A 25,849-nucleotide genomic window follows, 5' to 3' on the forward strand; every position below is an offset into this window, starting at 1 on the left:
GGGGAGGGAGCTTTCTTCCCCATTGCCTTTGGGTCTTGCTAAGCAGTAGAAAGTTACCCGAGCTGGAGCACTGAGCTTTCCTAGGTAGGACCTGTTACAGACATAGTTTCAGTGATGACTAGATTACATTAAAACAGTTCAGTCCCCTCTCACTCTATAGTGAGACCAAGACGAAGATCCCACAACCTTCAAAAAGCATAGAGGCAGGGGCTTCCCTGGTGGCGCAGTGGTTGAGAATCTGCCTGCCAATGCAGGGGACACGGGTTCCAGCCCTGGTCTGGGAAGATCCCACAGGCCGCGGAGCAACTAAGCCCGTGCGCCACAACTACTGAGCCTGCGCGTCTGGAGCCTGTGCTCCGCAACAAGAGAGGCCGCGATAGTGAGAGGCCCGCGCACCGCAATGAAGAGTGGCCCCGCTTGCTGCAACTAGAGAAAGCCCTCACACAGAAATGAAGACCCAACACAGCCAAAAAAATTTTTTTAAATAAATAAATTAATTAATTAAGAAAAAAAAGCATAGAGGCAAAGACCTTGGATCATCAATGACTCATGCTCCTCCTCCTCTTCCCTTTCAAAAGTGCATAAGTTTGTGGATATTTCAAAGGCAGCAGAAAGATAGCCACCCCACTATCTCCAGATAAGGTGACTCTAGTTCAGAGAAGGAATTTCATATAGTAGGCTTAATGAGCCCAGAGATCAAGAGGGTAAACTGAAGAGCAGAGAGACAGAAATGACAGGAGTGCAGAATTAAGGCAGCAAGGGTGGGGCTGGGAATGTCCTAGGCTGGAACAGGTGAACGCAGTCAATAGATAATAGCGTTACCTGTTGGCACATAATAGTTGTAGTAATAGTAGTAACAACAATTATTGTGTGATACTTATATCGAGTGTTCTATACATGTGCTTGATAAATCCTGTCCTCACTCTCAAAGCTGGATCTCTGAGAGAACACTTCTTAACTCATTTTATGAGACCAATATTAATTGCCCTAATATCAAAAGTGTTAAAGACATCATAAGAAAGGAAAACCGAACACCGGTATGTTTCATGAACATAGATAAAAAAAAAATCCTCAGCAAAATATTAGTAATTTGTACCCAACAATGTCTAAAAAGAATCATACACCATGACCAAGTGAATTTATTTCAGGTATGCAAAGCTGGTTCAACATTTAAAAATCAATGAATACAATCCATCACTTCAACAGGCTAAAGAAGAAAAATCATTTCAATTGATGTAGAAAAGGCATTGAACAAAATCCAATACCCACTCATGATAAAACTCTCATCAGACTGGGAAAAGAGGGGAACTTCCTCAGCTTTATAAAGAACATCTACAGAATTTACACCTTAGGTTCGTCAATTGTAACAAACTGGAGATATTGAATATGGGAGAGGCTGTGCGTGTGTGGGGACAGAGGGTTGATGGGAAATCTCTGTACCTTCCTCATAATTTTGCTGTGAACCTAAAACTACTCTAAAAAAAATAAAGTCTATGGATATGGTGATGCACTTTTATATACAACACCTAAGACATGGTCCATGAAAGAAATAATTGATAAGCTGGAATTTATTACAATTAAAAACTTCTGCTCTTTGAAAGACGTCAGTAGAATTAGAAGGTAAGCCACAGACTGGGAGAAAATATTTGCAAAAAACATATCTGATAAAGGAATATTACCCAAAATATACAAAGAACTCTTAAAACTTAACAATAAGAAAACAAACACCTGATGAAAAAATGGATCAAAGACCTTAACTGGACATCTTACCAAAGAAGATATACAGATGGCAAAAAGCATATGGCAAGATTATCCACATTGTATCATTAAGGAAATGCAAGTTAAGATGACAATGATATACCCCACTAGACACCTATTAGAATGGCCAAAATCCAAAACACTGACAACACCAAATGCTAATGAGTTGGTGAAGCAACAGGAACTCACATTCATTGCTGGTGGGTGTGCAAAATGGTACAGCCACTTTGGGAGACAGTTTAGTAGTTTTTTTACAAAATTAAACATACTCTTACCACGTGATTCAGCAAGTGTACTCCTTGCTATTTACCCAAAGGAGTTGAAAACTTATGCCCACAGTAGGTGAATGGATAAATAAACTGTGGTTCATCCATACAGTGGAATATTACTCAGTGCTAAAAAGAAATGAGCTATTAAGCCATGAAAAGACATGAAGGAATCTTAAGTGCATGTTACTAAGTGAAAGAAGCCAGTCTGAAAAGGCTACATACCGTATGATTCCGTTACATAACATTCTGGAAAAGGCAAAACCATAGTGATGGTAAAAAGATCAGTGGTTACCAGGGGCTTGCGGGGAGGGAAGGGGGTTGAATAGGTGAAGCACTACGCATCTCTTAAGGCCGTGAAATTACTCTGTGTAATACTGTACTTGTGGATACACAACTTTATGCATTTATCAAAACTTACAGAACTTTAGAGCACAAAGGATGAAACTTAACGTATACAAATTTTAAAAAGCTACCTAGAGGTCAGGGAATCCTAAAATGAATTGCAGAATATGAATAAATAATGGAAGTGTACTACAATGTATGAAACAGCTTCAGGGACGGGAGTGGGGAAAATCAAGTTACTTGATTTAAGTAACTTTGGAAATGAGTGGAGTCTGTAAGACTAAAGGTAAAATAAATTGTACTTACGTATTGTACAGACTTCACAGGTAAGCAAGGGAGGAAACCAGAATGATCCATGTGATAATGGATTGGAGCTGGAGACATCAGTATGAACTCCTGTTTAGTTTAATATCGATACAAATGGTTACATATGGAACTATTTATAGATATGTCCATATACATGGATTAGTACACTCATGTATATTTCTTTGCTCTGTCAGCTGAAAGAACCCAGAAGCACTGACACCCCAGTAGCAGCAGGCATACCTAGTGCCCAGATCTTTGTTTCTCATACCATTCTCCAACAAAAGGTTCCAGAGCTCCTTGGAGAAATGGCTGATTCTAGGCCTGGGGCAGGAAATATACAAGATAAATAAGGAGATACTCAAACACACACAGACACACACAAAACAAAAACTGAGCCCCATGAAAATGGGGGCATGTCGACACAGGAGACAACTGAAAGAACTCCTAATGGCCAAAGCTAGAACAATTTGAGCAACAAAAAAAGTAGTATATTGGATAATAATATTCCAAAGAATAAAATAAGTATCCGTAGTCCATGTTGATAGACATACATTACTGAACAAATAAGTGGGAGAGAAGTAAAAAATCTCCTGAGCAGAAGAAATCCAAAATCAATGTAGATACTTCACTCTCAAGCAGGTGAAGCATAACTCCCCACTCCTTAAGTGTGAGCTGTACATAGGACTTCCTTCAGAAAAGTACCGTATGGAAAAGAGGGAAAAAGATTAACTTCGGTGGGGAAACCCAATAAACACTTCCTCAACCGGATGATCAAGGTCAACATCAACAGAGGTAAGTCATGTTGACGTGTGATGTGACATGATGAGGACTGCACTTTACCTTTTTCAGTCTTCTTCTTCAAAACCCATAAGCCCAGTCTAATCATGAGAAAAACATCAGACAAATCCAAACTAAGGGATGTTCTACAATTCCTCAAAATTTTATAAGTTGTAAAAAACAAGAAAAATCTGAGAAACTTGTCACAGCCAAGAGGAGCCTCAGAATACCTGGTGGCTAAATGTAGTGTCCTGGATGGAGTCCTGGAACAGAAAGAGGACTTTAGGGAAAAACTGAGGAAATCTGAATAAGGTATGGACTTTAGTTATTAATAGCATATCCATATTGGTTCATTAATTATAACAAATACTAATGTAAGATGTTCATAATAGGGGAAACTGGGTATAGGGTGTGTGGGAACTCTCTGTATTATCTTTGAAATTGCTCTGTAAATCTAAGACTGTCCTAAAATATAAAGCCTATTAAAATAAAATGTATTTTAAAAATGGAATGCTATCTTCCTCCCCAGATCCTCCACCTCATGCAAAGTTGGGCGGGATGGAGTGGGGAAGATCTGCAGAGCGCAGAGCTAGCTGTCCCCAAGGAATACATGGAACGTTGGGTCACCAGGCGGGTCTGAAAACCCCAGTCAGGATGCAGCCCCTTCCCCTCGGGCAGGTCTGATGTGCATTCGGACCCAAGGACGCACTCACTCTCCCCAAGTGATGGGCCACTGAGGTCTGAGGCGCACAGCGCCAGACCTGGCAGCTTTGGGCTGGGCTCTTCCTCACCTGGCCTCCTGGAGCCCTTGGCTCTAACCCCTGAACTCTCCAGCTCTGCTGGGGGTTGTCTAGGGGAATAAAGACTCCCCACCCCGCCTGGCAAAGCCTGATCTTAGGAGAAACAAGGGGAGGGTTGAGCTCAGAGGTTAGGGGCTTGCAGTGAAAAAGAGGGAAAAGGGGGGGGGGCATTTTCTGTGTCCCCAGTTGGGAGGAAGCGCTCTTCACTCTCTCTGTGGCACATTCAGAGGGAGGGAGCTGAGTAGCCAGCGTTTCAGACGCTGAGCGGAAAAGCGTTGGGATTTGCAAGTGTTATAGTGGGGTCTGGGCTGGGAGAGTAGGGTTGGCGGTGCAAGCAGTTGCAGATTTAGCACCAAGCTTAGGAATATCCAAGGAACTTGAAGATACCCTATGTTTTTGTAGCTGGGAAACTACTGTGACTTTCAACTCGGAGGCATGTGCTGCCAGAGAGTGGTTTTGGCGAGGTGGCCAGTGCGCTCTGGAAAGCTGAGGGCTGGCAGGAGGTGGGGCTCGCTGGAGAGAGGGAAGACGGGAGCCAGAACCCCACAGCCTACAGGGAGGGGTGGAAACAGCCTGGAACTGGCGTTTCCACCCCCAGTGAGTGCCCAAAGCCCGGGGTGAGGTGTCAGATCAAAGCCGTGGGTCTCTGTCCTGGCTGCGCCCTGCCCTCTCCAGCTTTACGCACAGGCTTGTCTTGTCTGCTGGCCCCTTGAGGAGGGCAGGGGAACTCCAGCGGCCTCTCCTGAGGACAGATCTTTTCCCACAGCTACAGGGCTTTACACCAGGGGCTCCCAAGGGCAGAAGAAGCCAGCGGTCAGGGCTCTACAACAGGGCGAGGGACAAGCAGGAATGGCCACGGGCGGACTGGAGAGGGGCGCACAGGCTGGCTGGCGGGCGGCAAGACCTCTGAGTTAATGTATAATTGAGAGCAGATGGCAGGGGCTGGCGGCAGCCTGGGGCCTGGGCCCAGTGAATGAGGGACAATTAGCCCCAAGCCCGGGGTTGGGGTGGGGGGGAGGTTGAGAGAGTCAGACAGTGAAGGCAGATATTTGCTCCTCAAACAGTCTGGTGCGCTGGGCAGAGGGCTGAGTGGCTGAGCCTCTGGGCTGGCTAGGCCCCTCTGCCACGGCCCTTCCTCTCTTTTCCCTCCCCCCATCACCTCTGGGTCGAAAGCCTCTGTTTGTTCAGACCCAAGAGTGTGTTGTAAAGGCGGGGGGAGAAGGTAGTTTATGGGGGAAATCGCTGCCACCACCATCTGCCAGGTCTTGTCCCTTCTCCCCCTGACACCCCTATCTCCACCCTCACACAGCTGTCTATGGGAATAGTGGGTCTGGACATGGAGCCTTTGGCCCCCAGATGCAGGGGCAAATCAAGAGGAAGGGATGAGGCAGGAAAGGAGGACTAAGATTAGAGCTACCACATGCCTTCCTCGGGAACTCCTCTCACCCAGGCATGGCTGAGTAGAGGGACCAGCAGTGCCAGCTGCCCTGGGAGTGAATGGCTCTACAGCCACTAGAGCATGTGCTGTCCTGCCCCTGGTGCTGAAACCGCCTGCTGCAGTCTCCCCTGTCCCCCAGGGCTCCAGGCTAGTCTGAGGATGCTGGAGGAGGCTGGAAGAGAAGGGCAGTACATGTCAGGGTAAGGTAGAAAACCCACTTCTGTGATATATTTGGCCCTGCTTTGAGAATAAGAGTTCCCAATCCTAGGATCAAGCTGAACATACAACATCAACACCCCTGCCCCCCAAACCAAAGCATTTACCATTGAAACCTATTCTTCCCCGCTCTGGGTCTAGTGTTAGAGCACCACACCCTGCTTACTTTCAGCCTGACTTCTGAGAGGGTTTCACAGACACCAAGGTATGCGGTGGACCCAAAGAGCTTTCCATGCCGGCTCCTTCACAAGGGGTCTGGCTGAGACCATGGTGGCAACAAAGCTTCCATGCGCTGGGGGCTTTGTTTCCCTTCCAGCTACTGGACCCCCCAGCTGAACAACAATCCAGATAACTTGTGGTGTTCTCTGTGGGAACAGGAGTGTCATTCATAACTCAGAGTCTAAAAGCACCAAATCCCTTGTAGAATGGAGCCTGATAAATCGAGAAATGGATAAACACCCCACCTGCAACCTAACTCCCTTCAGAGGCTCATTCCCTCCATCGCTCCTGTTGCCAGTGTTCTAAAGTCCAGGGTCCCCCAGTTTCCAGGCAAGAACTCATCCTGGGCATCACCTCAGTCAAGGAGCCAACTGAAGGATTGGTGAGGACACTCTTGGGAAGAACTGGTGCTATGTGATACTCTCTCTATGCGCACCGCATTCTCAGAGATCCATGAGCCGACTTGGCCAGTAATTAGGTGTTGGTCTATATACCCATTGACCTTTTATAGCAATATACATAGGACCCAGGAGCTGACCCAGAACCCAAAAGTACATTCTGGCTGGGAAGCTGTGTCTGTGGTTCTGGAATTCATGTTTGGGCTTCTGTGCATTCAAAGCCTTGGGGACACAGTCTGAAATTCCCCATCCTCCTCATTCCCCGTTCCCTTCAGGAGTACTGGCCCCTGAGTGGGTGCACTCAGGAGCCAGGGGGCCTGCATGAGACTGGCTCTGTACCTGCTTCAGGGTGGCAGGTAGCCGCAAGGTGGGCTCTGAGGACTTCCAGTGGAAGGACACAGTGGGTCACTGGCTGTGGTTTGCCCTGACTCGGGGCCGGTGTCAGTCAGCCCCACGCACACCTCCCTCCTCCTCTCTCCTCTGCTCATGGCCTGTGACATCACTGGCTGCTCCCAGAAGGCTGCCCTCTGCTCCTGAGCACGGGCTTTCTGTGGCTCTGGACCCCCTGGCAGGACTGAAGCAGGAGCAGAGTGGAGGCTGTTAGCAGGACCAGACCACCACCATCCCTGGAGCCTGCAGGGGTCTCAGGAGCCCAGGTCAGGAGACTGAGACCCCCCCACCAAACAGGTAGCTCACCGCAGGCTCATTGTCTGCTCTGCCTCTCACGCTGGTTCCATGTCTTTGTGTGGCCAAGCCAACCTCTCTCGTCCTTTGTCTTTGCAGTCACCACCCTCCTGCCCCTTCAGCCCCCTCTCCTGCTCTCCCATCTTGTGAGGACCAGTTCTTTCATCAGACAAGTTAATATGAACGTTGGAAATGTGTGGTGCGGTGACTGGGGATGGCTTTCTGTTTTGAGTTGGGGTGATTTTAGGTTTGGAGATGCTTTAGGTTTGGATATTGAACCTGAGACCCCACAGCTCCTCTGAGCTCTGATCACTCAGGGGGAACACAGTCCTATCAAGGATTCAGGGTTTGGCTGATTTTCTGAGCTTCCACCTGCCCCCGCTATCCTGGCATAGCCTTTACATCCCCAGATTGACTTTCCTCTCTCTATTGCTTTGGAGGCAGCAGGGGTGGAGGCAGAGAAAGAGAGCCTCAGGATTAGAAGCTGGAAATTGCAGCTTCTGAGGAGGGACTGCCTTCTAAACCTCCTTGAGCTTTACTCCCTGGGTGGCCCCTGATTTGTGGGAACCCCAATCTCTGCCTCAGTTTTCTTTTTGGAGAAACCTCTGCTTTCCTTCCTGACTTTCTGGAAAGATGAGAGCATGCAGGGAATGTGTCTCTAACTGTCTAGAGAGGAGTGAGTAAAAGCTGATTTATCTCCTAAACTTTATCAAATCGCTCTGGCTGCCATAGTCTTTGTGAGTTTATTGTTGTTTCCCCCGAGCTGGTCCCCTCTCCCTGGTTGCACTGTAATCTCTTGGAGGGCAAAAACCTGGTCCCTATTCTTTTTACTCCCTTCATCTTGAACAACCAGTTATGTGCTCATGCTTAATACCTTATTCAGTAAATAATTGCAGATTAGTTAACTGAGCCAAGATGGCATGGTTATTACAGGCAAGTTCTATGCATAAGCTATTCTCTGGGGTGACCTCCAGCCCTGCCAGGGGTCCAGGCATGAAAGGAGGCGGCTTCAACTCCCATTACTAGCAGATAAAAGCAAGACGGACATGGTGGCCCACGACCTGTGTCCCGGGCTGCCAAGAGACTCTCTTGTGCTCACATTGGCTTCTGTACAGGTCAGAGACAGCTCTCTCCTGCTTCTCCCTCTCTCGCTTTGACATGCCTTCGGTAAACGGTAGTTGCAAGAATGAGTGTCTGGTCCCAGAGACTTGGCCTCTGAAAGTATGAGATCTAGACCTCTCCAGAGTTAACAGGGAGCAGCAACCCCAGCAGGTTAGAAGCTGTCAAGAGAGGTGTCTTCCGGGAGAAGCCAGGACTTCAGGCTTGTTCATCTCTACTTCCAGGGGGTGGGACACAAGCCTCAATGCCTGGGGATAGAGCTGAGCCCTGGTGTTTCCCCAGACCTTCTTGGAGAGTATCAAAAACCAGAGCAAGACCCTCCCATGAGGTGCTCTGAAGGAAGCTTTCTGGCTGGTGGTTTGGAGAACATAACGTCAGGACCTGCGTGAGAGTAAAGGCAGAGCCTTGAACCTGGTCCCCAGCCTCAGACCAGGGCGATGGAGATCTTTGGTCCCTGGTGCCCTCTCTGGCTGGGTATAGCATCCTGAGCTTAGGAGGCAGGACTTGGTCCCAAGTGTATCACCTGGTGGCTGATAAGGCTTTTGAGGGGTCAGAGGCGACAGTGGTCCATTTGGAAAAGGGAACGCATCATCCATTTTTACCTGACCTCTTGTATGGAACATGTGAGAAGGAGAGCCCTCCCACCCTCCCAGGCCCTTATCAGGACATCCAGAAAGATCCAGTCATCTGCTGGCTCTGTGATGTTTTAACTCAAAGGTTTAGTAAAGAGAAATTGAGTTTTCATAGCCAATCTACTGGCAAACTTTAGAAACCTTATCCTCTATCACAAAACACCCCAAGACCATTCTAAGCAAGAGACTCCGCCCAAAGAACCCTCGATTATTGCAGGTCCAGCTTCAAGAACAAAAAAGGAGCTCCCAGGAGGAACTCCCCTCCCCAGTCTTCCCAGTTCCTGCCCTTCTGTGAGGAGGCTCAGCCTGGAGCATGCTGCAGGACGGTAAGATGCCCAGGAGAAGTGGGAAGAACAGGGCATCACAGGAGGGCGGGAATGGCTCAGGGCTCTGCTTGCATCCGTGTGGTTTCATCTGCCCTCAGCCAGCGTTCTGGGGAGCTCCTTCCGGGCACTCTCTCCCTGCTCCACCCTGCTGCCCTTAGACAATGAGGGCCAGTGCACGTGGCCAAGGAGCAAAGACTCACCCATGAGCCAGCTCCCAAAGAAAGTGGCATGTTTGGGGGACCCTGGGAGCAGAAGGGGAGCAGTCCCCTGGAGAGAGGATTTTCTCTATGGTGGGAAGCCAGGCTAGCGGGGCCTGAGTAACCCTCTCCCAGGAGGGCCCTCCATGCTGCAGGTGGGCTGGGGAGAGGGGAGACTTCGGGTACGATGCCTCCTTCTCCTGCCCAGGGGTCAGCAGTGTGAATCAGCTCGGGGGGCTCTTTGTGAATGGTCGGCCTCTGCCCCTGGACACCCGGCAGCAGATCGTGCGGCTGGCCGTCAGCGGGATGCGGCCCTGTGACATCTCACGGACCCTTAAGGTAGTGTGCTGGGACCTTCACCCAGTGATGGGCACAAGAAGCAGGGAGAAGCGGCCCCTTTAAGGCAAGTCTGGGGCTGTTGCAGACTCGGAGGGCCTTTGGGGCTTGGATCGCTTCCTTGAGGGCTGGGATGGGGAGCTTCAGGATTCCAAAGGTGAGGCTAGACTCGACTCTGGGGCCTGATTCAGTCAGTCTCACCTTGCCTTGTAGCTTCCTTCTGTCCCAGGGACACTCACCCTCTGCCCATCATGCCTCACCTGTCCCTGCTTCTCACCTGACCCAGGTATCTAATGGCTGTGTGAGCAAGATCCTAGGGCGTTACTACCGCACAGGTGTCTTGGAGCCCAGGGGGATTGGGGGAAGCAAGCCGCGCCTGGCCACGCCACCTGTGGTGGCTCGAATCGCCCAGCTGAAGGGTGAGTGCCCAGCCCTCTTCGCCTGGGAGATCCAACGCCAGCTCTGCGCTGAAGGGCTTTGCACCCAGGACAAGACTCCCAGTGTAAGTGCCCTCCCCTCCCCAGAACCGGAACTGCGGCTGCCAGACTGGTTGTCTGGGGAGGGAGAAGAAGATCCCTTCTTACTTGGCAGTGGGGCCTCCCAGGCTGGGGGGCGGGGCTCCTGGGCTCTCTTCCGACCCAGAAGTTTCTCTTCTGAAAAGCGGTGGTGGTGAGACAGGTGAGAAGAAGAAAGCGTGGGGCTGAAAGGAGGCTGCCCTTGGGCCGGGACAGAGGAGAGAGAGGATACTGGGGAAACATCCTCAGGATGCAACCTGGGCTGGGCACCGTTTCCCCACTCATCACCCCACATCCTCAGGTCTCCTCCATCAACCGAGTCCTGCGGGTGATACAGGAGGACCAGAGACTGCCCGGGGCACAGCTCAGGTTGCCAGGTGGGTCTTGGAGCGGCCTCCAGGGATGTTCAGAGCCAAACCTAAGCATTTTAAGTTCTCAGATCCCTTTCTTGTTCTCTCTTGGATCACCCTCACAACAAGACAATAAAGTGGCCCTCACAGGGGGTCTTATTCTCTCCTAGCAGGAGAAAATGGAGGCTCAGAGGAAGGGAAGTAACTTACCCAAGGTCACCAGCTAGTTGTTGGCAGGTCCTGGAACAGAGCCCAGCTCCCTAGGTCTCTAAGTTCACAGGATCTGCCGAGAAGGAGACAGGACTCGGCCTTCCACGCCCTCCCCCTGCCTCGTTCACAGCTCCTCAGAGCATTTTTGAGGTGCTGAGGGATCAGGCAAGCCTGGCCCATCCTTGTGGCTGTCTCCCCCCAAATGCTAAGCACGTTCCCACCACGGCTTCGAACCCTCCCACCAGTGCCCCTGCGGTGACCCCCGAGTAACTGTGGATGCCCCGGCGGTGCGGCTCTGCTCTCACCCTGCATTGTGCCCTGCCTACAGCACCAGGGACGTGGGGACTCCGTTCGACCAGAGGAATCACCATCACAGACCCGCACCAGCCACTGTCTCCCTTTGCAGCTGTTTTGGCTCCAGTTCCTCCAACGCCGCCTAGTGGCTCCGAGGCGCCCCGGGGTCCCCACCCAGGGACAGGCCACCGGAATCGGACGATCTTCTCCCCAGGCCAAGCTGAAGCGCTGGAGAAAGGTGCCAGAGCTGGGGCGGACGGTGGGCCACGGAGGCAACGGCCCGGAGGCCTGCGGGCCAAGGCTGGGAGCTGGAGGCTGTGGATGGCCCTGCGTCGGGGAGTAGGGCAGTTCGGGGCTGGCACAGGCGGGGAGCGGGGCCTTGATCCTCTCCCCGCGCCCTTGCTGTGTGAGCCTCCATCTCTGCAGAGTTCCGGCGCGGGCAGTACCCTGACTCAGTGGCCCGCGGGAAGCTGGCTGCTGCCACCTCTCTGCCTGAAGACACGGTGAGGGTGAGTGAGCTCCGCCACACAGCGCGCGCGAACCGCAAGGACAGAGCGTCTGGGCCGGCAGGCTTCGGGTTCCGGGGAGATGGAGACGGCGGCCAGACGGTGGCCAGACGAGCAGGAATGAGACGGGTTCCTCCTTGTTGCGCTTCTGCTGAGCTTTCTCTTCCACTCCCCACTCCACGCCTTAGCACGGAGGAAGGGGACAGAGAGCCCAGGCCAGAGCAGGAAGGGATGACGTCAGGGCTGAGGAAGGGTCTGCACTCCGAGCCCAGGTCAGGAACACGTGGTGAGAGCAGTAGGTGCTGGGCCTTGGAGCGCACAGCCAGCCGCATGCTTTCTGCCCTCCTCAGATCTGGTTTTCCAACCGAAGAGCCAAGTGGCGCCGACAAGAGAAGCTCAAGGGGGAAATGCGGTTTCCAGGTGATTTCTCTGCCCATCCATCCACTCACCTACCTTTCTTTCCTCCCTCCCTTCCTTCCCATCCATCCATCCATCCATGCAGCCACCAAACATTTACTCGGCACCTCCCATGCACCAGACCCTGTGTTAGATGCTGGACATACACAGTCCCTGCTCTTCAGGGCTGCACCGCCCCCAGTTTGCCATCCCTGGGATCTAATCCTTCTCCCCCAGTCTCCCAAGACCCCGCCCTGGGAAGGAGGGCAGTTTGGGGCTGTAGCATCCATCTCCTCCCAGCCCTCCCAGAAGTCATTGCCTTTCCTTGAACCTCCCTGCCTCTCACCTCCACCCCCTGCTCCCCAGACCCCTGTTCCTCCCTCTGGTGCATCCACCCTTACCTTGTAGGTGCTTCCCAGGACCTGACTGTACCAAGTGCCTCCGCAGGGACCGTCTCTGCACAGGTATCCAGGAAGAGGGGGAAGCGTGTGAACTGGGAAGACTGAAGGGATCACTGCTTGTCCTGTTCCCAGTGGGTGCCTGAGCTAGAATGCATGACTCCTCCGGGCCCCCACAGTACATGCTGCCAGAAAGTGCCATCCTCAGAGTTTACCATATGAATGGCTCCCTCTGAAGTTGTTCAGGATACAGCCCTGGGGGTGGGGTGGGGTCGTGCAGCCCTGGGGTCCCAGTCATGCTAAACAGGAGGCATCACTGGCAGCTAAGGGTTTCCTCTTGCTTTTTCTAGCAATCCCCCGGCAGTGTGTCCACAGCAGTCCTACCTGCCCTGGAATCCTTGGCTCCCCCCGGCTATCCGCGGTTCTGGGGAACAGCAGCAGACAGATGTCTGAGTGACACTCCTCCACAAGCCTGTCTCAAGCCCTGCTGGGGTAAGAATCCAGGCCAGGCCTCACTCCTGCAGGGTGTAGGGAAGGCTAACTGACTCCTTGACCCACTGGAGGGCACGGATCCCCAGTCGGGGTCATCAAAGGAACCTCAATACAGCTTTCCTCATTCTTTGCATGGCTCATAAAGTTGGGGAGACTAGTACCCCTGAGTCTATACTACCTTTGACGGCCATAGCGGGCAAGGGGGCTGGGATGGAGATTCAAGTGTGCATATCCAGTGTAGAGAACCGATGTCCGCCCCTCTCCCCATCAGTGACTTTGAGGGGTGGGGTGGCAGCAACAAGCCCAAGCTCAACCTCTCTTCATCCCTACAGGCTACTTGCCCCCCACAGCCGAGCTCCCTGGATTCACTCCTGCTTTGCCATCCTTGCCCTTCCTTCCTCTGCCCCCATCGCCAGTCTTGGTACCCATCAGGTCTTGCTCTGGCCTGGCTCCCCACTTTGAGGCCTGGGATGAGGGAGGTGGTCCAGAGTGGAAAGGAGATGGGATGGGGAGGATCTGATACCGCCTGCCCAAGCAGAGCATTGCTCCTTCCTCCTTCCTGTGTCTCCTCCTCATCTGTGGACCTTGACCTTCTTATGTGTCACCTGATTGCAGAAGCCGTGCCCACCCACTTCTCACACTGGTCTTAAGACGCTTCCAGTTGGCAGTGATAAAAACATCTTTTAAATTAGCAGTAGTTCTGTTGTCTGTCATGTTTTTCTCATGAGCACTCATAATCCCACCGCTATATTTAACAATTATAAAGTTTGCCACCAGGCTTCCCTGGTGGCGCAGTGGTTAAGAATCCGCCTGCCAATGCAGGGGATATGGGTTCGAGCCCTGGTCCAGGAAGATCCCACATGCCGTGGAGCAACTAAGCCCGTGCGCCACAACTACTGAGCCTGTGAGCCTAGAGCCCGTGCTCTGCAACAAGAGAAGCCACCGCAATGAGAAGCCCACGCACCGCAACAAAGAGCAGCCCCCACTCACCGCAACTAGAGAAAGCCCACGAGCAGCAACAAAGACTCAGCACAGCCAAAAAAAAAAAAAAAAAAGTTTGCCATCTGTCTATCTATCTATCTATCTGTCTAATTTAGTTATCTGTGTAACTATGTGTCTATCTAGCTATCATCTAATATATTTATGTGTCTATATAACTAGGTATCTAGCTATTATCTATCTATCCAATCTATCTAATCTTTGTATTTATCTATGTATGTTTATATCTACATATGTATCTATTTTGGTGTTTGGGTGCTCATATACCCACATGTATGCACACATAACACATACACACACTGATAGTACCTCATGGCACGTCACCCCTGAGTCCTCCAGCATGCATCTCCAAAAAATAAGGGAAATTTTCTTACATAACCACAACACCATGACCACATCTAAGAAAATGTATAATAATTCCTTAATCTAAGAAGAGAGACATGAACTCCTTAATTGCATATGTATTTTTTTTTTTGCACAACAGCACACAGAGAGGAAATGACCCTTTTTATATTCTGCTCATCCCTTTATATGTGCTCCTGGGGCATGTTTGCTTGCTTCTTCTTGGCTGTAAGTTCCAACTCATCTCAATTTTGTCTCCCTGCAGAGAAATCTCTAGGCTCCTCCTGGGAAGCCTTGGGATGCAGGGAAAGAGAGGGCTATGGGGGGAAAGGGGGAAAGAGGAGATATTTGGAATGGGGGATGGGCTCATCCCTCCAAATTCTTTCCTTTTTGAAGAGCAGGGGATGGAATGATGATGGTGCAAAGCAGGGTGGGGGGGACTGGGGGCATGTTTGTTTACTCCCATCTGTGACAGGTACAAGTGCAGAAGTTGTCCTTCAGGAAGTCTCTTTATCATCAAATACTCTAGAGCTGTAGGGCTCAGTAAATAGCCACCGACCACATGTGGCTATTAAAGTGTAATTAAAATGAAATAAAATGAATAATTCAGCCCCTCAGTCACACTAGCCCCAAATCAAATGCCCAGCAGTCACATGTGCCTGAGGTTACTGTATTGGACAGTAAATTTTATAGAACATTTCCATCAGCACAGAAAGTTCTATGGGACAGCACAGCTCTAGAATGAAATTCCTAGGGTAATAGAGTGCAGCCTGCCCCGCCCTGCCTTCTCTCCCCTCAAGCTGGGGACCCTGCTGGACAGACTGCTCAGGGAAATGGACGAGGTTTTGTGGGGTGACAACATTCACAGTACAGCTGAGAATATGCCCTTCACTTCAGCAACAAAACTGACCTCAGCAATGGAAGCAGCTGTCATCGGAGGCTCCATGGCTGAGCACCATTCAAGTGGAGGATGGATGACCACTTCCGGGGAGCGGGGCAGACCAATGTGTGTGTGTGTGTGTGTGTGTGTGTGTGTGTCCCTGGGCACATGCATGCCCGTGCATCTGAGTGTGTAGATGTATTTATGGAAAGCTGAGGAAGGGGTTCTCCACTAAATGACCCCCAACGTCTTATCTCTGAAGACTATATTCCACTCCACATCCTTGGCCTGTTCTTAATGTTCTGCAGGAAAGGAGACGCCCTGGCCTCTAGTGTTTGCAACCTTTTTTTATTGGATTAAAATGTTTACAAAATTCTTTCATGTTCTTGAGGAGAAACATACTTACAGAAACTTGACATCATTTTCCTCTATCCAAACAGAATCTCTCTCATGTTCTGGTTTCAGGTTCTCTTCTCAGTGGACTTATAAACCAGGCACTGCTTATGGGATGGTGCAATAGGGGTCAGGCATCACTGGTATTTGAGAAACTTTTAGGAACTGTCTGCATGCTGCTTTATATAATATTGGGTTAACAATGAGAACAATTTTCCCTCTTCCACTCCCTTACAGTTCTGATTGTGTCAAAGAGAAAATTTTCATTTTGGTCCTACTCTTTAGCCCCTCTGTAACAGTTGCTAATCTACTTTTTTAACAGAGGGAAAGGGAGTCTCTGAGCCTTGGTCAAAGAAGGGAAATCTAACTAAGACTTGAAACATCACTTTGTTTTCATTGTATTTCTTTTCATGGTCACTTTCTATTCATGGCAAGTGATTCTGGTCTTCCATTTCATGATAGTGATCAAAATATCCCTTTTAAAATAAATGTACTTAAGAGTGTATGTCAAGAAAGACATTAAGGGCTTCCCTGGTGGCGCAGTGGTTGAGAGTCTGCCTGCCAATGCAGGGGACACGGGTTCGAGCCCTGGTCTGGGAAGATCCCACATGCCGTGGAGCAACTAAGCCCGTGAGCCACAACTACTGAGCCTGCACGTCTGGAGCCTGTGCTCCGCAACAAGAGAGGCCGCGATAGTGAGAGGCCCGCACACCGCGATGAAGAGTGGCCCCCGCTTGCCACAACTAGAGAAAGCCCTCGCACAGAAACGAAGACCCAACACAGCCATAAATAAATAAAAAAATTAAAAAAAAAAAGGAAGACATTAATAGGGTGGACAGTAGGTAAATAAAAGCCAAAGTTATGAAGACAGTGCAAGAATGACAGTCATTTTGGAAACTCTGTTTTGATGGAAAGAGCCATGGATGTTAGGGTCTACTCTAATTGAAGAATTGCGTCAGAGGTCCCAGTCATGGGCAAATCACTTCAGCTCCCTGTAAATGGTAGGCAGTGATGGGGAAAGTACCTGTTGTGTCCAGCTGATTGGATCAAAGGTAATGATAAGGTGGGATGGTTGGTAAGCTTTGGAGGGAGGGTGGGCTATAGAGGCATAAGCTGTTATGATCATTAATAATCCTTCCTTTGTTCTAAGCCAAAAGAACATCTAGTCATATCTGGTTTCTGAATCCTTCAGGGCAAGGCTGGATCCTCATGGGATCACTGGGAAAAGTCTAGTGGTTCTGGAGGGGATGCGGAGAATCAATAGAAGAATAGGTTACCATTTGGTCTCCCCTCTTCTGGATAGAACTTGGAGTGACCTGAGGTCTCAGTCGCCACCCACATCCACACCCCTACTCACAAGTCAGAGGCACACCAGGGTGTTGGGGGTGGCCTTTTGTGATGTATTGTTGCTTGAAACAGGTGTTTTGCTAAACTGGGTAGGAAATGTTGTGCAACAGATATTCTTCTCATGGATCTTGACTCTGGGGTTCCTGTTTGGTTTAGTGTAGTAGTTTCTCCTGGAGGATTTGGATTTTGGTAGGTGGCATCCCATTGACCTGGGAGGCAAGTGGAAATAGGAACCTTCAGTCGGTCATTTGCTGATCTTTGGCTTTTAGGAAAAACCTGGTGAGATCCTGTGGGAAGAGAGAGAATAAAGTGATTTGTTCCATTCTTGATAAGGGATCACAAGGACAGAGGTGAGGTTAGTTTATAGGAAAAGGCAGTAGAGGTGATTTTTTAAAATCCAATGAATGGTGCAAAATTGCATCAGAATTCACAGGGAGACTACAGTCAACAGGTTAGATTTACTAAGAATTCAAACTGGATCGGGGGAGATGTCTGATGGAGTGAGAGTGTGCTAGGTGCCAGGCTGTTTACTAAGCATTTCACTATCATCAGCCCATGTAATACAATAATACCACGAGATAAACACTATATTCCCATTTTACCCACAAGAAGCAGACTTCGAGAGGTTCATTTGCCCAACATCAAACAACAAGTTTAACTGATAAACATCGAATTAGAACCCAGTTCGGAGTCCAGAAATGAGCTCTTAACCACTTTGATACACTGTCTACTAGAATGTTAGGCCTGGAAAGAGCCTGAGAAATTTAGTTCGATCCAAATACTTCATGGAATAGATAAGAAAACAGGCCCAGTGGAATTTCATTGTATTTTCCCCAGTTTGCCACAATTAAAAGGTTTGTGTAGAAAACTGGTAGAAAATGAAGGAAAAGAGTGAATGTACACGGGGATCTTTATCTAGAGGCATATGGTCATTGAACCTTCACACCACTCTATGAAATAGATATTATTCCCATTTCACAGATAAGGAAACCAAGGCCTAGACATGTTAGAGCAATTTCCCTGCGGTTACAGAGCTAGTAAGGACCACACCTTGTTAGTTTTGGTTCCAGGTCTAATACAATATCAAAAGCTATCTCTTTCTGCAACATCCTCATGAGTTCCCAAGCCAGGAAAGCGAGGTCGATTGTGAAGGGACAGGGCTAAGAGCACTGAGGTGCCCTGAAGAGTTGTGAACAGGGAATGATGGGATGGAGGCAGCATCTTAGGAAAGTGAACTTGGGGTGGAGAAGATATCGGGTGGGAATGGGCCTGGCGGCAGGGAGTGCTGCTGGGGAGCCCTTGTTGCAGTGTAGGCTCTTGGTGGAAAGCTTGGAACCACGCAGTGGCAACGGCAATGAAGAAGGAGCAAGCGCTCAAGAGGCATTGTTAAGGAAGTACCTGAGTTTTCAGGGTTTGGTGAAGGGAATGTAAGGGAGGAAGGAGAGATGGTGCTGGGGTCTTGAGCCTGAGAGTTTGCGAGGATGGCGGTGCCCTAGATGGCCGTGGGGAGGGCAGGAAGGACCACCTTTGAAGGGGAAGGTGAGGAGGCTGATTTGGAGGGGATGGCAGGATGAAGTCAAGTCAACTGTCAATCAGGAAGTTGGAAAGAGATAAGGTTAGACTTCAGGAGAAGGGTCAGGGCTGCAGATAAATATCTGGGTGCCATCAGCACCCCAAGGATCCAGGGGTATAGGGGTAGAAAGTGCATAGGGTGGAAAGAATACCCCCCAAAGTTACCCGTCTTCCCTACAAAGGGGGCAAAACTCCACACCTTAATGAAGAGAGAGCTACACAGGTACGCTTCATCCTGTTCCTTGCAGGCTGGCTGGCAAGCGCAAGTGTCAGCGTGACATAACAGTGAGAAACCTAGATCTGACTCCTCTCTCCAGCAAGTCTAGGTCTAGAAGCCCTGAGAGAAAAGGCACAGACTCGCAGTGAACGTGTGGAGTTGATCCAGCTGTCGGATAGAAGTCAGCCTGGGCTGCATTTTGGTCTGACTGCCACCTGCCTCCCCACCCTCCTCTCTTCTTCTCTTGCAGCTCCTGCTCCCAGACCCCCCGGTCCTTACACACTTTACCTTACCTAGAATTCCCAAATACACTCCTTGGTAATGTCTTCGCTGTCTGCCAACAGGGTGCCACTTCGGTCAGATCGCATGTAGAAGCCATTGGGTGCCAGCACCGTGAGCAAGTTGCTGCCCTGAAGCTCTATACCGAAGTTGAGGGCAAACTTTCCCCAAGGGCGAAAAGTGCCAAAGGATGTTATTGACCAGAAGGATCCACCTTGTGCTGGGGAGGGAAGAGCTCAGGGTGGTGGGCCATTCTGGAGGAACGTCTCCCACAGTACAGCCTCTGAGGAGGCTCCCAGGAGGCACGCCACCCCTCCCGGACCGCCCTACACTGCCTGTGTTGGCAGGTCCCTCTCTAGAAACACAGGAGGGCTGGCTTCTGTTCTGCCCCTCCCCCCCCCACTCTGGGGGCCTTGAAGTGTAAAAGCAAACAGAAACTCTGCTTTTCCTTTTATATAAGTAGGCCCTGAGTGGCAGGCCCTGAAGTCTGAGTTGGGGCTAAGGCTGGGTTAGACCATGAACCCAGGGGTGAAGAAGAAGAGCTACTCACCCTGGAAGTGGTAGATGCCCTGGCGGCAGGGCAGCAGGTGAATGCAGTCGGGCTGATCCATATTGCACTGCAGGAGGTCGTGTTCCGACGAGGTGCCCACATACCCATACCGTCCCCTCAAGGCGAGGAAGGGGCGGTTGGCTAATCGAATCCCAAATTCCTCATTTGGGCCTGAAAGAAACAGGAAGAAGTTATCTGGATGGGCTGCCTCTAGGTGCTTTCCCAGATGGAAGCAGGAAGACGGGCACTAATGGCAGAAGGGTGTCATCAATTATCTTAATATTTAGTGAACACTTACTATGTGCCAGGTCTCACGCTAGGTGCTTGTGAAATGTTTGTGAAAACACTTAGTACAGCGTGGAGGCCAAGAAATTTTAATATTCTTCGTTCCTTTGAGATGTGTGAATCTATTTAATCCTCAGGATAATCCTGTGAGGCAGGCAGGTTGGCTGTCACCTCCACTGATGATGGAGACAATGAAACTGAGCCTCAGAGACGTGGTTTGCCCAAGTGATGATGAAAAGTCAGGGATTCAGCAGATATACAGACCCAAATCTTCTGACCCCAACTCCAGTGGTCTTTCTATCATAACCCCCGCTCCCTCTGAAAGCGTCTCTGACTTGGAATAACCTGGCAAGGCCTGCTTTGCTCACCTGGAATGGTGGCACTGGCCATCAGCAGGCCATTGGCTGCGATGCCCAAGAAGCGTCCACTGGGAGACTGCAGGATGATCCTGCCACAATTCCAGTGCATACGAAAGAAGGTTTCAGACTCCAGCTGGTGCCCGTCAGCCATCACTCTCCTATGGCGCCTCTGGAGAGAATATTGGGAACAGAGAAGGGAAGCAAGGACCCAAAATCTCAGCTTTCTCCTCAATATTTTTATTCTTAGACCCTCTTTCCCACATCCCACCCTCTAGCTTTTTTTATTCTCCCAGGGTACGCTTATGCCTTCAGATGCTTTTTGGAAAACATGTTGTGACCTCAGCTCTCCCACTTCTCCAGTCTGTGCTGTATCCCATATGGAGAGAAACGAACCTTGGCCCAGACTCCAGAATCATTTCGAAATAGATCATAGACATAAACATGAAAGCTAAACTATAACCACAGTTTAACTATAAACATCTAGAAGAAAACGTAGGAGAAATTCTTTGCAACTTTGGGGTAGGCAAGGATTTCCTGGTGCAAGAAAAAAGCACTAACCATTTATAAAACGGAGAAATTGGACTTCATCAAAATTAAAAACTTGCTGCTCAAAAGACACTATTAAGCAAATGAAAAGGCAAGCCACAGATTGGGAGAAAACGTTTACAATACATAAATCTGGCAAAGGACTGATGTTAGAACACACAAAAACCCTTACAACTCAATAATAAGACAACCCAATAACAAATAAACAAAAGATCTGAATAGACACCTCACAAAGAAGATATACAAGCGGCCAATAAGCACATGAAAAGATGCTTGGGGACTTCCCTGCTGGCGCAGTGGTTAAGAATCCGCCTGCAATGCAGGGGACATGGGTTCGAGCCCTGCTCCGGGAAGATCCCACATGCCGCGGAGCAACTAAGCTTGTGTGCCACAACTACTGAGCCTGCGCTCTAGAGCTGTGAGCCGCAACTACTGAGCCTGCGTGCCACAACTACTGAAGCCCGTGCGCCTAGAGCCTGTGCTCCACAACAAGAGAAGCCACCTCAACGAGAAGCCCGTGCACCGCAACGAAGAGTAGCCCCCGCTCACCACAACTAGAAAAAGCCTGTACGCAGCAACGAAGACCCAATGCAGCCAAAATTTAAAAAAAATAATAAAATAGAATAAATTTAAATAAATAAAGGGCAGCCACCAAAAACACTGGAAAAAAAAAAGATGCTCGACATTATTAATCATAAGGGAAATGCAAATTAAAGCCACAATAAGATGGCATTACACATTTAATTTTAGAGTGGCCAAAATTAAAAACACAGACAATACCTAGTATTGGAAAGGATGTGGAGCAATTAGAACTCTCATACATTACTGGTGAGAATGTAAAATAGTACAATCACTTTAGAAAACTGCTTGACATTTTCTTAAGAAGTTAAACACACATTTATCGTATGACCCAATAATTCCACTCTTACGTATTTGCCCAAGATAACTGAAAGCGTAGGCCCACAAAAAGGCTTGTACATGAATGTTCATAGCAACTTTGTTCATAATGGCCCAAACTGGAAACAACTCAAGTGTTCATCAACAAGTGAAAGGATAAACAAATTATGTTTGTGTTTATGAGTAGAGTTATGGAATACTACCCAGCAATAAAAAGGAACGAACTACTGATACATGTGACATCATGGACAAATTTCAAAAACATCATGCTGAGTGAAAGAAGCATATATACTGTAATTACTGTATGATTCCATTTATATGAAATTCCAGAGTAAGCAAACCTAATCTATAGTGACAGAATATATACCGGTGGTAGTAGGGAGGGCAAGAGGGGAGGGGATCTGACTGAAAAGGGGCAAGAGGGAATTTCTGTGGTGATAGAAATATTCTCTAACTTGTGATATGATTGTAGCATGATTGCATACATTTGTCAAAACTTATTGAATTGTACACTTAAAATGGGTGCATTTTATTGTATGTAAATAATGCCTCAATAAAGTTTAAGTTTTTTTTTTAAAGAGGCCCCATTGAATGAAAGTGGGCCCACTGGATGAAAATGAATGTTTATAGACAAGGACCTCCACACTTTACCTCACCATCTGATCATCTGCCTTGAAGAAGGAAAAAGTGTGTCTGGAGAGGGAGAGCTCAGGGCTTAAGGGTTCTCTTACTCAGAAAGTCAAGGTCTCACCTGGGCTAGGTAGCAGCCATTGGCTGAACGAAGCTGCAAGGTGGGGCTCTTGTTGTCACATTCAAACTGGAACAAGGACATTGGGGTTATGTGCTCAGAGGCGGCACACACCTCCACGTCTGCAGAGGAAGAACACATCAGAAGAAGCCTGAGTCTGGCCTCAGCCTCAGGCTCAGCCCCTCCTCCACACTTCATGGCTGGCATTGCTTCTGCTTTCCCTCCTCAGCCTTCACCACCTTTGGCTGGACCATAGTGGCCTGGAGAAGACCCAGGCCACTTTCTCTCCAAGCCCATGCCCCTGGTTTAAAGCCCTTCTCCATGGCAGCAGAGATCCTCTTGGGACCTCGGGATCTTCCTTATCATTAGTTTCAAAAATCCTCACTGATCCTAAACACACTTTCCTCTTTTCAGCAGCCAGCCCTCCCTCCCTCTATGGCCGTGTTGGACCCAGCACTTGCCGTAGACAACGGAGAGAAACTTCTGAGTCTTGGACCTGAGGCTGACCCAGGTAGGGCAGTGCTGTAGGATGAGCCACTCCTCGCCCCCATGGGGATTGGAGCCCAGGCTCAGGAGCAGGCGTGTGCCCTGTGGATACAACATGCCTCCTTCTCCATCACTCAGAGCCACAAGCCCTCCAGGCCGCACTTGCATGTGGAAAGCTGTCTGTGTTGAGGGTTGGGAGACCAGCCGGTCTAAGTGGGACAAGAAGGTGTGTGCAGAGGTCTCCAGGTGGTAGCATCCATCTTGGAAATGCAACAGGAAGCCACATTCCTTCAGGCAGGGAACTGGTGCGTCCACCCAGACTCGGCCCATGGTGGGGTCAGCCCGGGCATAGCAGTGGTTGAGGGGGCTGTAGAGGATCACGTGGACGTGCAGGGCTGGCCGGGGGGTCCACATGTGGTAAGCTGAGAGGGCCCGGGAGGTGCAGAAAACATCCTCGCCATCAGATTCCAGATAACGACCACTGATGATGCACTGGAGGGTCCATTTGCCACTGCGGTGGAAGCGGATTAGGAAGCATCCATGATGGCTTGTCCTTGGCCGGCCATAGCACAGAGAACCATCCGCCTCGCACAGAAGGTAGAAGCCCTGCAAGCCTCTTAGTCGTACCACAGCCTGTGTGTCATGCTTATTGCTCACTAGGATCTCCCAGGTCTGGAGGCATTGGGAGGGAGAAGAAGGAAATCAGTATTGCCGAGAGACTAGACCGAGGAGCCCTTCAACCATCACCCCTGGCATCACTCCAGCACCTTCGCTGAGGACAACCACCTTCCCTCCACATTGGCCTCCTTGCTGTCCACTCTTCTACCCTCTCATCCAGTGGTAATCTAGAGATCTCAGGGCTCCTCCACCACTGGAGCCACAGGGCTTCTCAAGATCCCAAGAGACGTTCTAGATGCCCACTCCTCCAGATAATGGAGGGTAAAACTCCCTCTCTCTCTTCCTTGGCTGCTTCCTTAAATACCTAACTTTCCAATAAATGCTTTTGTTTAAGTCTTACTTCTCTCTTTCTCACTGTTGCCCCTGGACAGCACACTCAGCCGACACGTCCACCCCCCCGAAACCACCTCTCCACCATGGCAGGAGAAAAGAAAGACCTCTTACAGGCAGGCCCGGGCTCCGGGGATGAGGATGGGAGCACAGACAGTCGAGATGGAATTGTCTGTTTCAGCGGTGATCAACCTTGTTATAAGCGAGAGGAACTTGCCACTGCCTTGCTCTATAGCACCATCCCGAGAGGTGCCTACAGCACTCTCTAAAATGAAGACCAAATCTCTGAGGGCTTCTAGAGAACCCTAGTCTCAAAACTACAACCAGAACATAGACTTTGCAGTAACTCTGCTGGTCCAACTTCCCGGACTCCCACAATTCTGCCTTCCAGCCTGGGCTCTCCACCTCTCCTTTCTGTGATAACACGACCACTGTGCTGGGATAGAGGGGAGGGAGCAACCAGAGCCAGACAAGGTAGCAAAGCCAGGGCTGAGGCTTCACCTGATAGAATTAGGTCTAGAGAGGGGGAGAGGGAGCAATGGAGACCTGTGAGCAAAAGCCTGGCTTGCCCTGACAATGGCAGAGGCTAGTAAACTGATTAGGTTGAAAGTGTATCCACACCACACACACACACACACACACACACACGCACACACACTCACAGCTTGGGAAAAATGGTTCCAGTGCAAGTTTGCTTTGTTACCTGTCTCCGGCCCAAACCCTTTGCCGTAGCAGTGACGGTATTCTTGTATGTCTCAAAAGTGAGGTAGGATCCCGCCCAGCTGATGAGCCCAACCCTGAGGTCCTCGGCCTTGGGTTGTCTTGGCATCCGTTCCACTTCATTCATGGGGCCGGCACCACAGGTGATGACTCAGTCCGGCCCAGCCTTCTCCCCAGTGGTGAGGTTCTACAGGCCATAGGGCCCCGAATCAGGCCCTTAGTGCCCACCGGAAGATGTTTCCAGAGGGAACTTCCTAGGCAGAGGCTGGCCTGGGGCCCAGGACCTCTGTGACCCGGGAGCATTGTGACTGTGAGGGTTGCCTCTTATCCCACCATAGAGGAGAAGGGGCACTGGCTCAGCAACATCAATCCACAGCCCAGAGGAAGTGGGTCCAGGGCCACTGGCACTAGCCTCCCCACATCACTCCAGGCATCGAGGTAACTAAGACTGGGAATCAGAACTTCAGCCTGTGCCAACCACCACCTGTGACTTCAGGCAAGTCCCTCCCTTTCTTTACTTGTGTTCCTCATTTTAATCATAGGATAGAAATCAACCTCTTTCCTCCCTAGGTAGTGGGGTCTGCCTGGCTCCCTTGGGGCTCAAGTGTTTTTAGAGTTCAAGATACCTAAGAAAAATCTATTACCTTCTATGGTCCTTGGGAGGATGAGGCCAAAACATCTCAGAAGGTACTTTTCAGGGAGTGTGAGGAAACCCTAGATAACCAGCAAGGATCGGATTACTCATGCTAATCAGGAAGGGCTGGCTCAGGAGCAGGGTAAGGAGACTGGCCTTGGTGGGGGGACCACAGAGCACCCTCTTCGGTCCCCAGTTGCCCTGCTGCTGGGCAACCAGCCAGGGCTGCCCCTAAGGATATCAGTCCTTCCCTCACCAAGGAGTCTCTGTTGTCCAATAGCCTCCAGGACCCACTGCCTACTTCTCTAAGTAGCTGGGAGATGGCTGGGAAATGGGCGTTAGGTGGTGTATAGACCCATGAAGGTAGAGCCTGTTACCGCAGCAAAGGTCCCTTGGAAGTGGGGAAGGAAGGGGATTTCCTCCACTGGAGCCCCTAAATACTTCCAATCTCAAGAGTAAAGGAGGAGAAGCTGAGCTAGATGAGGGCAGTGATGTGTGTGTGTGCTTGGGGGACGGGGCTGGCCCTGCAGCCTTAGCTGCTTTGAGCCTCTCCCATATTGTCTCTTTGCAGCCAATAACCCAGCCCCCGACCTCTAGGCTACAGACAAC

The 25,849-nt window shown here is 50.0% G+C and overlaps 2 protein-coding genes across 2 annotated transcripts; one reads left to right on the forward strand and one right to left on the reverse strand.

The window, feature by feature from the left end:
- The first annotated feature begins 3,442 nt into the window (after positions 1-3,442).
- Positions 3,443-13,452, forward strand: PAX4 (paired box 4). The gene is given in 12 exon segments (XM_036864318.1): positions 3,443-3,467; positions 5,830-5,890; positions 9,637-9,820; positions 10,104-10,319; positions 10,634-10,709; positions 11,299-11,424; positions 11,613-11,695; positions 12,043-12,112; positions 12,497-12,552; positions 12,837-12,995; positions 13,329-13,382; positions 13,384-13,452. Coding segments are annotated over 12 exon segments (1,179 nt in total).
- Positions 13,453-16,974: 3,522 nt separating this feature from the next.
- On the reverse strand, positions 16,975-24,834 carry FSCN3 (fascin actin-bundling protein 3). Its single transcript, XM_036864014.1, has 7 exons — positions 24,590-24,834; positions 22,854-23,550; positions 22,396-22,514; positions 20,211-20,370; positions 19,558-19,728; positions 19,022-19,227; positions 16,975-17,148 (listed from the first exon to the last, which is right to left on the reverse strand). Exons 1-6 carry the CDS (start codon positions 24,731-24,733, stop codon positions 19,022-19,024), a joined length of 1,497 nt encoding a protein of 498 aa, XP_036719909.1. The 5' UTR covers positions 24,734-24,834; the 3' UTR covers positions 16,975-17,148.
- Positions 24,835-25,849: the final 1,015 nt, after the last annotated feature.

Source organism: Balaenoptera musculus, chromosome 9 (assembly GCF_009873245.2).
Source record: "Balaenoptera musculus isolate JJ_BM4_2016_0621 chromosome 9, mBalMus1.pri.v3, whole genome shotgun sequence".
Taxonomy (NCBI): Eukaryota; Metazoa; Chordata; class Mammalia; order Artiodactyla; family Balaenopteridae; genus Balaenoptera; species Balaenoptera musculus.